Source organism: Rana temporaria, chromosome 2, assembly GCF_905171775.1.
Source record: "Rana temporaria chromosome 2, aRanTem1.1, whole genome shotgun sequence".
Lineage (NCBI taxonomy): Eukaryota > Metazoa > Chordata > Amphibia > Anura > Ranidae > Rana > Rana temporaria.
The window spans coordinates 519,317,515-519,333,235 of record NC_053490.1 but is presented as its reverse complement, the minus strand read 5'-3'; the positions used below and the strand labels follow the sequence as shown (position 1 = coordinate 519,333,235).

Below are 15,721 nucleotides of genomic sequence, written 5' to 3'. Positions count from 1 at the left end.
TACAATACAATTATGCCTATTAATTTTTTTTTATGCTGTACATACCTCGGTACAGCTAGTTCACCCGCGGCTTCCGAATTGCGAATCCCGCAGGAGTGGGCGTTCCTAACTTGCTAGTGATTGACGTGATGACAAAAAACAAGCTCCCCCCGTCGCGTAAGCTGCGTCACGATTGCCGAAAGAAGCCGAACGGCGAGTCGGCGCTATACTGCGCCTGCGCACCGCCGTTCGGCTCCTTTCGACAATCGTGACGCAGCTTACGCGACGGGGGGGGAGCTCCTTTTTGGTCATCGCATCAATCACCAGCAAGTTAGGAACGCCCACTCCCGCGGGATTCGCAACCCGGAAGCCGCGGGTGAACTAGCTGTACCGAGGTATGTACAGCATAAAAAAAAAAGGGCATAATTGTATTGTAATGTGTCGGGACATTGTAATACTAGAAAGTAGTTTTAGGGTGAACCCCCGCTTTAACAATGTCTCAGGCTTGATGGTCAGTTGGATTTAAATATTTACATAGCACCTGTGGTCATTTGAAGGAGAAATAGGGCCCCGTCATTGGTGCCAGTAGGAAGAATAGTGCCCTATCTTTGGTGTTAGTGGGAGGAATAGTGCCCCATTGTTGGTGTCAGTGGTAGAAATAGTGGCCCATCTTTGGCACCAGTAGGAGGAATAGTGCCCCATTGTTGGTGTCAGTAGGAGAAATAGTGGCCCATTGTTGGTGTCAGTGATAGGAATAGTGCTTCAGATCAGTGAGAGGAATAGTGCCCCAAGGGCCGGATTAAGGTCCACTCACTACAGTTTGGAGACCACAGATATATTGTATTCAGTTTTACTTGCTTATCTCTATCTACTTGCCCCTTTTTGAAAACAAAACAATTGTTTACAGGATTCAATGTTTGGATAGAGTAGAGACTAATAAAAAAAAAACAAAAAAAAAAAATTTTTTTTTTGCATCCCTTCCGATGGTTTTTCTTACTTCCTGTCCTATATAGACAAAAGAGGAAGTGAGGTACTACAAAGAAGGAAGCAGAACCTGAATCTGTTATGAGAAAATATGTATTTTTCCTTTTTTAAATATAATTATGATTGATACATAGACACTTAGGGCCAGATTCACGAACAATTACGGCGTCGTAACGTATCACCTTTACGTTACTCCGCCGCAAGTTTTCGTCGTAAGTGCTTGATTCACAAAGCACTTGCGTGTTAACTTGCGGCGGCGTAGCGTAAAGCCGTCCGGCGCAAGCCTGCCTAATTCAAATGGGGCATGTACCATTTAAATTAGGCGCGTTCCCGCGCCGGACGTACTGCGCATGCTCCGTTAGGAAATTTCCCGCCGTGCTTTGCGCGAAATGACGTCGCCCCGACGTAATGTTTTGAACGGCGACGTGCGTTACGTACTTTCGTATTCCCGGACGTTTTACGAAAAATAAATAAATTAGAAATTCGACGCGGGAACGACGGCCATACTTTAACATGGGCTGTCTATTGTTACACCACCTAAATAGCAGCCGTAACTTTGCGACGCGAAAAGCCAACTAGCGACGACGTAAGAGAATGCGACGAACGTGCGTACCTTCGTGGATCGCCGTAAACAGCTAATTAGCATACCCAACGCGGAAAACGACGCAAACTCCACCCAGTGGCTGCCGAAGTATTGCATCCTAAGATCCGAAGGCGTACACCTGTCGGATTTTAGCCAAATGCCGTCGTATCTTTGTTTGTGAATTACAAATAAAGATACGACGCGGCAAATTTGAAAGTACGCCGGAGTATCTGCTGATACTCCGGCGTACTTCTTCTCTGAATCTGGCCCAGAGATTTTTACACATTAATACACAGATAGAAATATAAAAGACACAAGGTAATTGTGACGGTATCGGTATGATATCCCCGTCAAAGATTCCCTTCTTCCATAAGAACATCACCCCAATATTCCACTAGGAGGAATATTCCTGAGATCGCCCATTAAGCCACACATTAGTCCAGGCTTACTGCTAGAACAAGACAGACTTTAATGTTATATCACACAGCTTATATGTAATTTCCAAAACTGTTACAATGACAAATCTCCGCCCCCTCACACTGGGGCTTCCATACAGATGATTAGGCAGACACGACGGAGCCGATGCTGAAAACACATTTTCTTTAGACAATGACATCAAGGACGCTGATTACTAGTTGTACTAAATACATTAACTAGACAACTCGACCCCGCATATAGAGAGATAATTACCACACTGGAGCAATCAGAATAATTAACACAAGCCACTTAAACACAGATCTCCTTCACACAACACAATAGATCAATTAACCTTTAGAAATAGTGAGGGGACATTAGCACGTCAATAACCTGGTAGCCGAGGACAGAATCACACAGGGCAAGAAGGGAGAATTAGACTGAGACATATAGGCAAATGCATCACAGTAATAAAGTTCTGTATAATATTGTACACATATAGGCGTGTCTACAGGGTGTGCCTAGGCACACCCTAATTACACCGTGCTGTGCTTATTCCCTGTGCTTCCTGGCGCCCTGTCCCCCCCCTCCCCCTCCCCGCTGCGGTGCTGCCAGCTTCCCTCCTCTCCAGCTGGCTGTGGGGGATGTTTCCGGATGGATGAATGAATCAAAACAGTGAGTGATATGTACAGATCGCGCCTGTGTTCATTCTTAACTGAAGCATAGTAAACTATGTTAATACCTGAATATGACCTGACCTGCTTTAGTGTGCTGCTTCTCCTTTCACTGTCCAGTCACAAGCTGGAGATCAGCTTTAAGTTTATGTGCTTTTATATTTATCAAGTTTTTGTTTTGTTTTTTAATTTCCAGGTGAGGTGCTGATAGAAAAGAACCATAAAGTCAAGGTTGGTGATGCTGTAACACTGAGATGCTACCTGCGGAACCCAGAAAACGTCACACAAGTCTCCTGGGCGAAGAATAAAGAGAACATTGGGATTTACAGAGACGGACCACCGAAGATTGAAGAGAAGTATCAGAAGATGGTGCATTTATGTCGGGAGACTCCCCATGTGTCGGCCCTCACCATACGGAAAGCCGCCATTAGTGATGAAGGAGAATACAAATGTGTGTTCAACAGTTTCCCAAAGGGCTCCACACACGGGACAACCAAACTACGTGTCCACAGTAAGTACAGCCAAGCTCTTTAACCACTTGAATACCGGCCACATGTAAAATGACGGCTTCACAGTGGCTCTGGAAACTCAACAGGACGTCAATTGACGTCCTGGATTCCTCCGGCCACTGGGGGGCGCGCGCGCCCCAGAGATGCCGATGCGCGTGCCTGGCGGTAGCGATGTCCGCCAGGCACCCACGATCAGCAGTGACAGAGCAGGGACGTGGAGCTCTGTGTGTAAACACAGAGCTCCACATCCTGTCAGGGGACAGAGGAGACCGATCTGTGTCTCTTGTACATAGGGACACAGATCGGTTACCTCCCCCAGTCACCCCCCTTCCCCCACAGTTAGAACACACCCAGGCTACACATTTAACACCTTCCTCACCCCCTAGTGTTAACCCCTTCAATGCCAGTCACATTTATACTGTAATTAGTGCATATTTATAGCACTGATTGCAGTATAAATGTGAATGGCGTCAAAAGTGTCCGATGTGTCCGCCATAATGTCGCAGTCCCAATAAAAAAATCGCAGATCGCCGCCATTACAAGTAAAAAAAAAAATAATAATAATAATAATTCTGTCCCATATTTTGTAAGCGCTTATTGCGATTTTTTTTTTTTATTATTATTATTTTTTTTTTTTTACCAAAAATATGTAGAAGAATACGTATTGACCTAAACTGAGAAAAAAAATTTTGGAAAAAAAAAATGTGGCTATTTATTATAGCAACAAGTAAAAAATATTGTTTTTTTTTTCAAAATTGTTGCTTTTTTTGTTTTATAGCGCAAAAAATAAAAACCGCAGAGGTGATCAAATACCACCAAAAGAAAGCTCTATTTGTGGGGAAAAAAGGACGCCAATTTTGTTTGGGAGCCACGTCGCACGACCGCACAATTGTCAGTTAAAGCGACGCAGTGCCGGAAGCTGAAATTTCACCTGGTCAGGAGGGAGGTATATGTGCCCGGTATGGAAGTGGTTAAGGAGAAACTCTGGGCAAACAGATAAATATACAGTTTGAAATGCACAGGAATGTAGAAAATTGGCGGCAAAAAAAAAAAAGAGACCATCCAGTGAATTAAATAGAGAATTTGGACTTTGTGGAGGCAATATGGACTTTCATGGTATGACGGGGCTCGACAAAATCGGGGCGCCCGGTCGCAATTGCGACAAAAAATTGTGGCCTGGCGCTTGCGCCCGCCGGTAATTGAGACCGCAGCTTTGCGGCCTTACGAGCCCGCAAAGCTGCAAACTCAATTACTGGCCGTCGCGGGCCCTCCGCAATCGCGCTGCGGGGGAGGTGGGGGCGCATGGAGGCACAGGATCCTGTGTCTCCATGCGCCCCCACCTCCCCGCCACACGATCGCGGCTGGCCCGCCACAGCCGGTAATTGAGGCCGCGGCTTTGCGAAGACCCAAGCTTCCTTCTGTGACCTGGTGGTGGCTGTTGGCATTACAAGTAAAACAGCAGTTCTAATGTGTTTTTTCACTGTCATCTCCTTCCCTCTAATTAGAACCCCCAAACATTATATATATTTTTTATTCTAACACCCTAGAGCAGGGGTCTCCGAACTTTTCACACAAAGGGCCAGTCTACTGTCCTTCAGACTTTGGGAGGGCCGGAGAAAATGTCCTGAGCCCAGCATCAGTGAGAAGAGATACGGCCTCAGGGTTGGTGGTCAGTAGGAGGAGTAGTGCCCCATTATTGGTATTAGTAGGAGGAATAGTATCCCATCATTGGTATCAGTGAAAAACATAGTGCCCATTTGCTGATGTCAGTGGGAGGACTAGTGCCCCAAGGGCCAGATAAAGGCTAGCAAAGGGCATCTGGCCCTCGGGCTGCAGTTTGGAGACCCCTGCCCTAGAGAATAAAATGGCGGTCATTGCAATGCTTTCTGTTACACCGTATTTGCGCAGCGGTCTTACAAGCGCACTTTTTTTGGGGGAAAAAAATACTTTCTTTAATTAAAAAATAAAACAGTAAAATTATCCCAATTTTTTTATATTGTGAAAGATAATGTTCCGCCGAGTAAATTGGTACCCAACATGTCACGCTTCAAAATTGCGTCCGCTCGTGGAATGGCGACAAACTTTTACCATTTAAAATCTCCATAGGCGATGTTTAAAAAATTCTACAGGTTGCATGTTTTAAGTTACAGAGGAGGTCTAGAGCTAGAATTATTGCTCTCGCTCTAACAATCGCAGCGATACCTCACATGTGTGGTTTGAATACCGTTTACATAGGCGGGCGCTACTCACATATGTGTTCACTTCTGCACGCGAGCTTGACGGGGCGCGTTTTCTGGCTCCTAACTTTTTTACCTGGCTCCTAGATTCCAAGCAAATTTGTCAAACCCTGTGGTACGGTATAGACTTTTGTAGATAATTTTCTGACATAACATACGCCTGAAGAAGCGGTCAACCGCGAAACATGTAGAGTTTGCAATTGGAAGAATAGTCTCAGTGTATAATATTGCGGAACTACTTTGTACACCAAATTTTTCCAATTTGCGTCAGAAAAGTGGATGCCCCACATATAGTAGCTAGTATCTACGGTATTTATGATGTATATTTTGTATAATAAATGTATATTTTTTGTAACTTTACTGTGTAAGTCTATACCGTACCATGAAAGTCCAAATTCTCGATCTAGTAATGGGTTGAAGGTACATCATTCTTTTCTTATCAAGTAGTTTTTTGCATACATCCAGTGAATTAGTTTGTCCTTTTTTAATTGTGTGTGTGTGTGTGTGTGTGTGTGTAGCACTACTCCCAAAGGAGCTGCTGGTTTGTTTTGGTTGGCACGTTACCTCGTGGCTCCTCCGCCGTCTAGAGGTGTATGGTGAAAGCAGCAGTAACGGAATGTCCACGACAGGTGTCTTTTTCTGTGCTCTTTATTACCCAGCCGGTGTGGTGTTTGGGCAGGTCGGGGGTGGGATATTCACGGAGTCTCTGTACCCAGCCCCCCTTCCCATCACAGCCCCCCTTTACATCACAGCGCCCCTTTACATTATTGTAACAGGAACTGCTCTGTAAAGTGGGCACTGTGATGTAAAGGGGGCTGTACTGTAATGATTGCAGTACAGTGTAAGTGTCCCAGTTACAGTGCAGTCCCCTTTATATTACAGTGCCCCCTTTACAGAGCAGACTCCTTTACATTACAGTGCAGACCCCTTTAAAGAGCAGCCCCCCTTTACATTACAGTGCCCCCTTTACAGTTCAGTCCTGTTTACATCACAGTGCCCCTTTACATTAATGTAAAGGGGACTGCTCTGTAAAGGGGGCACTGTAATGTAAAGGGGGGGGGGCTGTGATGTAAAGGGGACTGCACTGTAAAGGGGGCATTGTGATGTAAAGGGGATTGCACTGTGATGTAAATGGGGCACATTTTGATGTAAAGGGGGCACTGTGATATAAAAGACTGTACTGTAATGATTAGAGTGCCCCTTTACAGTGAAGACCCCTTTATATTACAGTGCCCTCTTTTCAATTTCAGTGCCCCCTTCTCATTGCCTCTGCAGTCTGCGCCCCCTTTCCTCTCTTCCTATTCTAACATCTGCTTCCCTGCACAGGACTCCAGGCTGTGCTCAGTCCTGGTTCCCCCGCCCGCCTGACGATGTCATCGTATCGGTAGGGCAGAGCGCAGGAGGAACTCTCCATTCCGATCTGCAGCTCTACCTGCCACCTGCCCTGCTGATAGGATGACATCATGGGGTGGGCAGGGGAACCAGCTGTGCTGCCTGATCAGCAACAACCCAACCCCTGCCCTAGGGCAGTGTTTCCCAACTCCAGTCCTCAAGGTACACCAACAGGTCATGTTTTCAGGCTTTCCATTATTTTGCACAGGTGATTTGATCAGTTTCACTGCCTTAGTAATTACCACAGCCGTTTCATCTGAGGGAAATCCTGAAAACATGACCTGTTGGTGTGCCTTGAGGACTGGAGTTGGGAAACACTGCCCTAGGGGACCAAGTGTCTATAGCCCTTGGTCCGGTTCTGATCATTGGCCCTGTTGCAGATTAAAAGAACCTCCTCTGCTGGCTTTAGCTCCACCCCAGTCTGAAGCCCAATTTATGGGTGCTGCTGTAAGGGGAGATACAGCCAGCATTGAGCCCCCAACCCTTCATCTAAGATGACTGTTCTTATACTGTTATGAATGAGCAATTAGCCCCATGGACTATCTGTGGCTGCTGTAAACATACGCAAGTCCAGTAGATAGATCACACAGCCCCGCAGTGTCAAGTGATCTTTTACTATTATGAATGAATAATCAGTGCTGCTGGGTCAGTGTCATATATGATACAGCTCCGCAGCTCTGATTGTTCATTCATAATAGTTAAAGATCACACAGCACTGCGGGGTTGTGCCATACATCTGTCTTAGATGTTTATGTGCAGCCGCATATACCCCACACAGCCTGAATCACTAAATGATCTGACGTGAATGGCAGTGCTGATCTCCAGAGCGATATCTGCTGTCACAGACCAGATCTGTCACACAATGCCATCTCCTTGCTAGCAGCGTTGTCAGCGGTAGGTAAACTGTCCGACCATGCTGCTTTGCAATGGCAGGAATGATCAGAGCACGTCCATATGCTACATGCTCTTGATCCCCTGGGGATTCACTTAAAGTTAAAAAATGTTGGTAAGACTTCTTCTTTAACCATTTCCAGAGCAATTTTTACATTTTTCACACAAGTTAAAATCAGCATTTTTTGCTAGAAAATTACTTAAAACCCCCAAACATTATACTGTATATGTAGGTAGATTCACAAAGAGTTAGGCCGGCTTATCAGTAGATAAGCCGACCTAACTCTGAATCTACGCCGGCGTTTGTTTAAGCGTATGCTCAAACAGAGATACGCTTAAACAAAGCTAAGATAGGCCGGCTTGCGCCGTTCTATCTTAGCTTGCAATGTTTCTGATGGCCGCTAGATGGCGCTTCCATTGCGGCCGGCGTAGATTATGTAAATGAGGGGATACGCCGATTCACGAACGTACGCCAGGCCTACGCCGTCGAATTACGTCGTTTCCGTAAGGGATAGGCCGCCTAAAGTTAGAGCTATGCTCTAGTGGCCTAGCCAATGTTAAGTATGGCCGCCGTTCCCGCCGCAAAATTCGAAATGTTAACGTCGTTTGCGTAAGTCGTCCGCGAATCGGGATTTACGTCGTTTACGTCCACGTCGAAATCAATAGGCCCGTACGCAATGCGCCCTGGGAAATGTAGGCGCCCGGCGCATGCGCAATAATCAGTAACGTCAAAAAACAGGATGTCAAGCCTCATTAGCATTAAACACGCCCCCACCCCCCCAACCCATTTGAATTAGGCGCCCTTACGCCCGCCGTGTTTGCACTACGTCGCCCTAAGTAAGGAGGTAAGTGCTTTCTGAATCATGTACTTTCCTCTCTTACTTAAGGCGGCGTAGTGTAAACACGCTAGGCTACACCGACCTTAACTTTAGGCTCCCCTACGTGAATCTACCTATTGGTTTTTAAAGCAGAGGGCATGGAGAATTAAATGGTGGCTGTTGTAATTTCTATGTCAAATTATATTAAATGCTATCAAATGCATATTTTCAGGAAAAAAAAATATACAAAAATTAATTAAAATGACAGGAGTTGTAAAGGCAGAAGTTTTTTTTTTATCTTAAAGCGATTGTAAAGCTTTTTTTTTTTTTGTTTTTGTTTATTACAAACATGTTATACTTACCTTCTCTGCGCAAGGGTTTTGCACAGAGTGGCCCGGATCCTCCTTTTCTGGGGTCCCTCAGCAGCGCTTCTGGCTCCTCCCCGCATCGAGTGCCCCCAGGGGGAAGCGATTTTCTAGGGACGGCCGTGCTCCCGAGTCCTGCTGCTGCGTCCATTGACAGACAGCAAGACTCGGCCCGACCCCCGGCTCATGCGTCATTGGATTTGACTGACCTGAGACGCAGGCTGGAGTGGGTGTGCTCGTCCCTGACACTGGAAAGACCAGGTTTAGGTAAGTAAAAGGGGGGCTCTGGGGGGCTGCTACACTAAAGGAGTTTTTTTTACCTTAAAGTGGATGTGCCACTAAAAAAATATATTAAAAGCCAGCAGCTACAAATACTGCAGCTGCTGACTTTTAATATTAGGACACTTACCTGTCCTGGAGTCCAGCGGTGTCCACAGCAGAGGACGAGCGATCGCTCGTCACCCTGCTGCTCCCCCCTCCATCCACGGTGAGGGAACCAGGAAGTGAAGCGCTCCTGCTTCACTGCCCGGTTCCCTACGGCGCATGCGCGAGTCGCGCTGCGCCCGCCGATTGGCTCCCGCTGTGTGCTGGGAGCCGAGTGTTCCCAGCACACAACGGGGGACGGACAGGATGTCAGAGAAAAACCCGTCTTTTGCCCGTGACGTGTGGCCGGAAGTGGGTGCAAATACCTGTCTTCAGACAGGTATCTGCACCCCCCTCCCCCCTGAAAGGTGTCAAATGTGACACCGGAGGGGGGGAGGGGGCCGATCAGCGCAACTTCACTTTAGGGTGGAGATCCGCTTTAATGCATAGAATGCATTTAGGTGAAAAACCCCGGGGGTTTACATTCATTGGATCAAGATAAAAAGCCTTCTGAATGTAGCAGCCTCCCCAGCACCCCCTAATACTTACTTGAGCTCCATCTCTGCCAAGTGATGCCCACGAATCTCTCAGCTGTCTAGGACTCTCCCTCCTGATTGGCTGAGACACAGCAGCGGCACCATTGGCTCCCGCTGCTATCAATCAAAATCAGTTAGCCAATCAGGGGAGAGAGGGGCGGGGCCAAATGACAGCTCTGTGTCTTGCTGTGTGGGCACTCGACCGGAGGGAGGGGCCAGGAGCAGCAAAGAGGGACCCGAGAAGAGGAGGATTCGGGCTACTCTGTGCAACACCAACTGCACAGAGGCAGTAAGTATAACATGTTTGTTATTAAAAAATAAATAAAAATAGACTTAAAATTACTTTAATAGACACAAGCACAGAATTATACCTAATTCTTTGTAAAATATAAAAGATGATTTTGCGTTGAATAAATAGATACCAAAAGTGCCAAGACTCAAAATTGCGTGCACAAGCTAAAAATGTTCACAGGTGACATTTTAAAAGCCTTTACAGTTCATCAATGTAGAGCTAATCGTGAATGATGGCCCTAGAATTATTACTCTCACCGTGTCGGTCACGGTGATACCTCACATGTGGGGTGCAATTGCATATGTGGTTTACATATGTGTGCAGGACCTACATGTGTGTTTGCGGAAGGGGTGCTTTTTTTAATTTTTATTTTTTTACTATTTTTATTTATTTTGTTTAAATGTATTTTATTTTTATTTATTATTTATTATAGTATTTTTTTTTTTTTTTTTTTAAGTAACTTTATTGCTATCACAAGGGGCTTAACAAGCCCCTTATTGTGATGGCTTTGGGCAGCGACAGTACTGTTTATGGAGACATCAGGGGTCTATTGGAACCCTGATGTCTACCTTGCCCTTCAAAGCATCTGTTTAAACACGGCGTATACCAGCCAGGGAATAACGGCACTGCAACCGGAAGTGACTAATCCTCATCACTTCTGGCTTAATTCGTCGCAGAGCGGGGAGTGGATATTCCTCCATCTCCACTGTGGGCAACCGTTTACAGCAGTCCCGGCTCCCTGGTGGAACAGGAAAGCTCAAGAACTGCAGCGGGCGGTTGGGTTGGGGCTCTTGCCAGCGCTGTAAAAACTGAAAAGCCATTCGGATCACTTTAACTGGAAAGCCATTCTATAAATCTATCTACAATCTACAAAATGGTACTGGGATCAAGGCTGCAGCCATGATCCTGGTATACCCACTTGCTTCCCAGGCCTTATATACATTATGGGCCAGATTCAGGTAGGGAGCGCGTAACTCTGTGCGGGCGTAGCGTATCCTATTTACGCTACGCCTCCGCAACTTTGACAGGCAAGTGCATTATTCACAAAGCAGTTGCTCCGTAAGTTGCAGTGGCGTAGCGTAAATTGGCCGGCGTAAGCCGGCCTAATTCAAATGTGTAAGATGTGGGCGTGTTTTATGTAAAATCATCGTGACCCTACGCAAATGACGCTTTTTACGAACAACGCATGCGCCGTCCGTGAACGTATCCCAGTGCGCATGCTCCAAATAAACCCGCAAATAGTCAATGCTTTCGACGTGAACGTAAATTACGCACAGCCCTATTCGCGAGCGACTTACGCAAACAACGTAATCGATGGAAAATTCGACGCTGGCCCGACGTCCATACTTAACATTGGCTACGCCTCATATAGCCTTACGTAAATGGCGTATCTGTACTGCGACGGCTGGGCGTACGTTCGTGAATATGCGTATCTAGCTGATTTACATATTCTAGGCGTAAATCAGCGAACACGCCCCTAGCGGCCATCGTAAATATGCAGTATGCTGGTCGTATCTTAGCAATATTTAGGCGTATCTCAGCTTGAGAATATGCTTAAATATACGACCGCGGGGATTCGGACTTACGACGGCGTATCTACTGATACGCCCGTCGTAAGTCTACCTGAATCTGGCCCTGTATGTACAATGGGCCGCAAGAAGTTAAAGGTAGGCTTTAGGGTTCTTTCACACAGGCGGACCGTTCCTCCGTTTTTTCATACGTCCGTTTACGGACTGCAATGCTTTCCAATGGGATAGCGTACGTTAGCGGATGAGCATCCGCTAACGTCCGTTAACATCTGTCTCCGTTAAGCTCCGTTTTTTTGAACGGAAGAAAACCCTATTTTTCTTCCATCAAAAAACGGATGTTAGCGGACGATCCGTTTAACATCCGATCCGCTAACATCCGTTTTTCATCAAAATATGTAATAAAAATAAAGTTCTAAAAAAAAAAAAACGGATGAAAAAACGGATGAAAACTGATGAAAAACGGATGTAAAACGGATGAAAACGGATGACAACTGATGAAAAACGGATGAAAAATGGATCAACTGATGATAAAAAAATGATCTAAAAAACGGTCCGCACGTGTGAAAGGACCCTAAGGGCTCTTTCACACGGAGCGGACCGTTTCCGGGTCCGCTCCGTGTGTCTCCGTCGGCTCAGCGGGGATCCCCGCTCAGCTGTCGGCGGATAGGGCGGTCCCCGCACACAGTGCAGGGACCGCCCTGTCTCTGCTCCGCTTTCCCCTATGGGGAACCTGATGCAGACGGACCGTCTGTCCGTCTGCATCAGTTCTGCTCCGCTGAACGGAAGAAAAATAGGGTTTCTTCCGTTCGAAAAAAAAGCGGATCCCGACTGACGCGGACGCTAGCGGATGCTCCATCCGCTAACGGACGCGTCCCCATAGGGATTCATTACAAGTCCGTTAACGGACTTGTAATGAACGGACAGGCGGAACGGACGTCTGAAAGGGGCCTTAGTTGTGAAGTCCCCATAACAAAGTTCTATCCGTAGTTAATGATTGAATGTAAAGAAATACAATATACTTTTCCTGGAATTCTAAATGTCTTCTCTCCCTTTTTGTTTAGGTTTTGCAAACCACCTCCAGCCTGAAATCATCACCCTGACTCTCACTCTTGTATTGGCTCTTCTATGGCTTTGGTGGTGATAATCATCATTGTGTATGAAGAGGAAATGCTGCGGAATCACTAATACTAATTACCCAATGAGCTGCCCGTCAGAGACATTTATAGCCTTAGAAAATGCTGCTAGACAGACAAGGTGCTATGGGACTACCAGAGAGTAGCGGCAGGTGATGGTCCTAAGTCTGCAGATAACAATAGCCAATGAGACTCTTGTATTTTATGATGTTTTAACTTCTGCCTCGTATACACGACCAGTATTCCTGACGAGAAAACTGTGATTTTTTCAATTAGTCGGGAAAACCGGTCGTGTGTATGCTCCCGACGAGAAAACTTTTAGAACCTGCTCTATTTTTTCCCGTTGTGTTTCCCGTCAGTCTTTTTCTCGTCGCGAAAACCGCTCGTGTGTACGCTTTTCCGAAGAGGAAAAAACGCACATGTTCAGAATCAAGTATGAGGCGGGAGCACTCGTTCTGGTAAAACGAGATAGCACATTCGTCACACTGTAATGGACTGAAAAGCACGAAGACTGAAAAGCGCGAATCGTCTCTCACCAAACTTTTACTAACACAAATCAGCAAAAGCAGCCCCAAGGGTGGCGCCGTTTAAATGGAACTTCCCCTTTATAGTGCCGTTGTACGTGGTGTACGTCACCGCGCTTTGGTCGAGCGTTTTTTTTTTGCCTGAACATGTGTATGTAAGGCAGTCTTGAGAGGAATTACGTCGGAAAAAAACATCGGTTTTTGGCATGTCAGGAAAACCGGTCGTGTGTACGCGGCATTAGAGCTCTTAAGTGTGTCATTTGTATAGTAGTACGTACATGGGGCGAGGTTGTTTTGGGAAATGTTCTATTGTTTGAAAAACCGAATGCTATGCACTGGAAATCTGCTTTAAAAGGAAAAATGTTATGTTTTTTGTTGATTGTATTCAATTTAAAATGCCTGAAAAATGTACATGTTTATTATACATTTTATATGTAATTTGCATAAACTCTTTATCTAATTTCTTGCCACCCACGTAACACATATGTGTGGTAGCAAAAGGGTGGGCTTCAACGCTCACGCGTCACACAGATGGACAGCCAATCCTTCCCAGTACAGTGACCGAGCTTTGAAAGACGGCTTTCGGTCCCCACTAACGATCAGTATCCGTCAACAGGGCCGTTTGAAGGAATTTGGGGGCCCCAAGCAAAATGGGGGCCCCCAAGCACCCCCCGCACATAAAGCCTACATTAGCGCTACACACATTTTTTACACCCATGTTCTTGCTCCTCCCCCCCCCCTCCCTAGTCCCCATGTTTTTCTATTCTAACCTCCCCTACTTCCCTGTAGGCTGCCGCTGTAGCGCGGCCAAGCTCCTCTTCCTCCTGTCAGTCCGTGTTCTATTATTATGGGTCCCCAGTCCCCTATCAGATAGTGCCAGGGCCGGGCCGGGTACCGCGCGTGGTACAGGAGATTCAGTTTCCTGTGTTCCCCTCGGGACTGAATGGAAGTGAGCACTCAGTGTGCACTTCCTGTCAGTCCGGCCCGGAACAGGAAACTGAATCTCCTGTACCACGCGCGGTACCCGGCCGGACTGACAGGACTCCAGGAGAAAGGAAGAGGAGCTCGGCCACGCTACAGCCTGGGAAGGGGAAGTTGGAGGCCCCAGGCCAGCTCGGGGCCCCAAGCAATTGTTTGTTTTGCCTGTCCTGTAGCGACGGGCCTGTCCGTCAAGACCGACTCCGAATCATTTGACCATTGTAAAAGCCAATCACAGTGGCCACATGAGCACCTACCCCCCCCCCCCCCCCACTTCTCTCTTACGGGGGGGGGGGGGGAAACTCTATTAATGGGATTGCAAAAAAACATACACATACCTCCCAACATTTTAAAATTACAATGCGGGACATTCATTACAATTTTTTACCTGTCTTCAAAGTTGTTGAGGGGGGTTGGGGTGCTACCACGGGACTGTGCTACCGCAGGTCCAAGGGATGTCGTCGGCACCAGACATGGGGGGTGTAAACAGAGGGACTCCCGCGCTGTCAGTAAGCTAAGCTAGGGGGCACTGCTGCAGACACCTAGTAAACTGTCCTAATCAGAAAAATGTGTCAATGAATAAATAATGAGGTCTGCGCTGTGTGACTCAAAGGGTGAAAGGGGCGGTGCGACTGATGGGCGCACTAATAATGTGAAACACAATTAACCTGTGAAATACACAATATAAAGCAATACTAAAACAAAGAACAACAAAAAATCTTAAAAAAAATCCTCAAAAATTCATACATTTTGAATAAAAACAACATGCGTGAAAAAATGAATCAAGCGTGATTCTTAAAAGTAACAGATGTGATAAAGTATAGGAGCCAAAAATATGACAGACAACTGAATGGATAATATAGAAAGTCTCTGTGTGATGATCCCAAAGCCAGGTACACGTGTTGAAAGGAGAAAAACAGATACAGAATATCAAGCAAAAATTCAGAAATCCAGGAGTGCTGGGGCTGGTTGGGAAGGGTTTAACCACTTGAGACCCGCGCTATAGACAAAAGACGTCAACAGCGCGGCTCTCAGGTGCCAGGTGGACGTCTTTGGACGTCATTTAAAGTGCATTACCCGCGTGCGCCACTGGGGGGCGCGCAGTGGGTAAACACTGTCCCGGCGCATCGCTGGGAAGCTGATGCGTGTACCTGGCGGCCGCGATGTCCGCCGGGTACACGCGATCGGTCGGTAACACAGCAGGGACGTGGAGCTCTGGGTGTAAACACAGAGTTCCACGTGCTGTCAGAGGAGAGGAGACCGATGCTGTGTCCCTTTACATAGGGACACAGCATCGGTCTCCTCCCCCAGTCACCCCCCTCCCCCCACACAGTTAGAACACACCCAGGCTACACATGTAACCCCTTCCTCACCCCCTAGTGTTAACCCTTTCACTGCCAGTCACATTTATACAGTAATTAGTGCATTTTTATAGCACTGATCGCTGTATAAAAGTGAATGGTCCCAAATTTGTGTCAAAAGTGTCCGATACGTCCGCCGCAATATCGCAGTCCCAATAA

General features: G+C 46.6%; 1 protein-coding gene across 1 annotated transcript in view; it reads left to right on the top strand.

Moving 5' to 3' along the window:
* Nucleotides 1-12,993, top strand: part of LOC120928709 (OX-2 membrane glycoprotein-like) — a 42,161-nt gene extending 29,168 nt beyond the window's left edge. Inside the window, exons 4-5 of the mRNA XM_040339702.1 lie at nucleotides 2,831-3,145; nucleotides 12,628-12,993. Coding sequence (XP_040195636.1) covers nucleotides 2,831-3,145; nucleotides 12,628-12,707 — 395 coding nt within the window. The 3' untranslated portion in view covers nucleotides 12,708-12,993. The remainder of the gene's footprint in view (nucleotides 1-2,830; nucleotides 3,146-12,627) is intronic.
* Nucleotides 12,994-15,721: the final 2,728 nt, after the last annotated feature.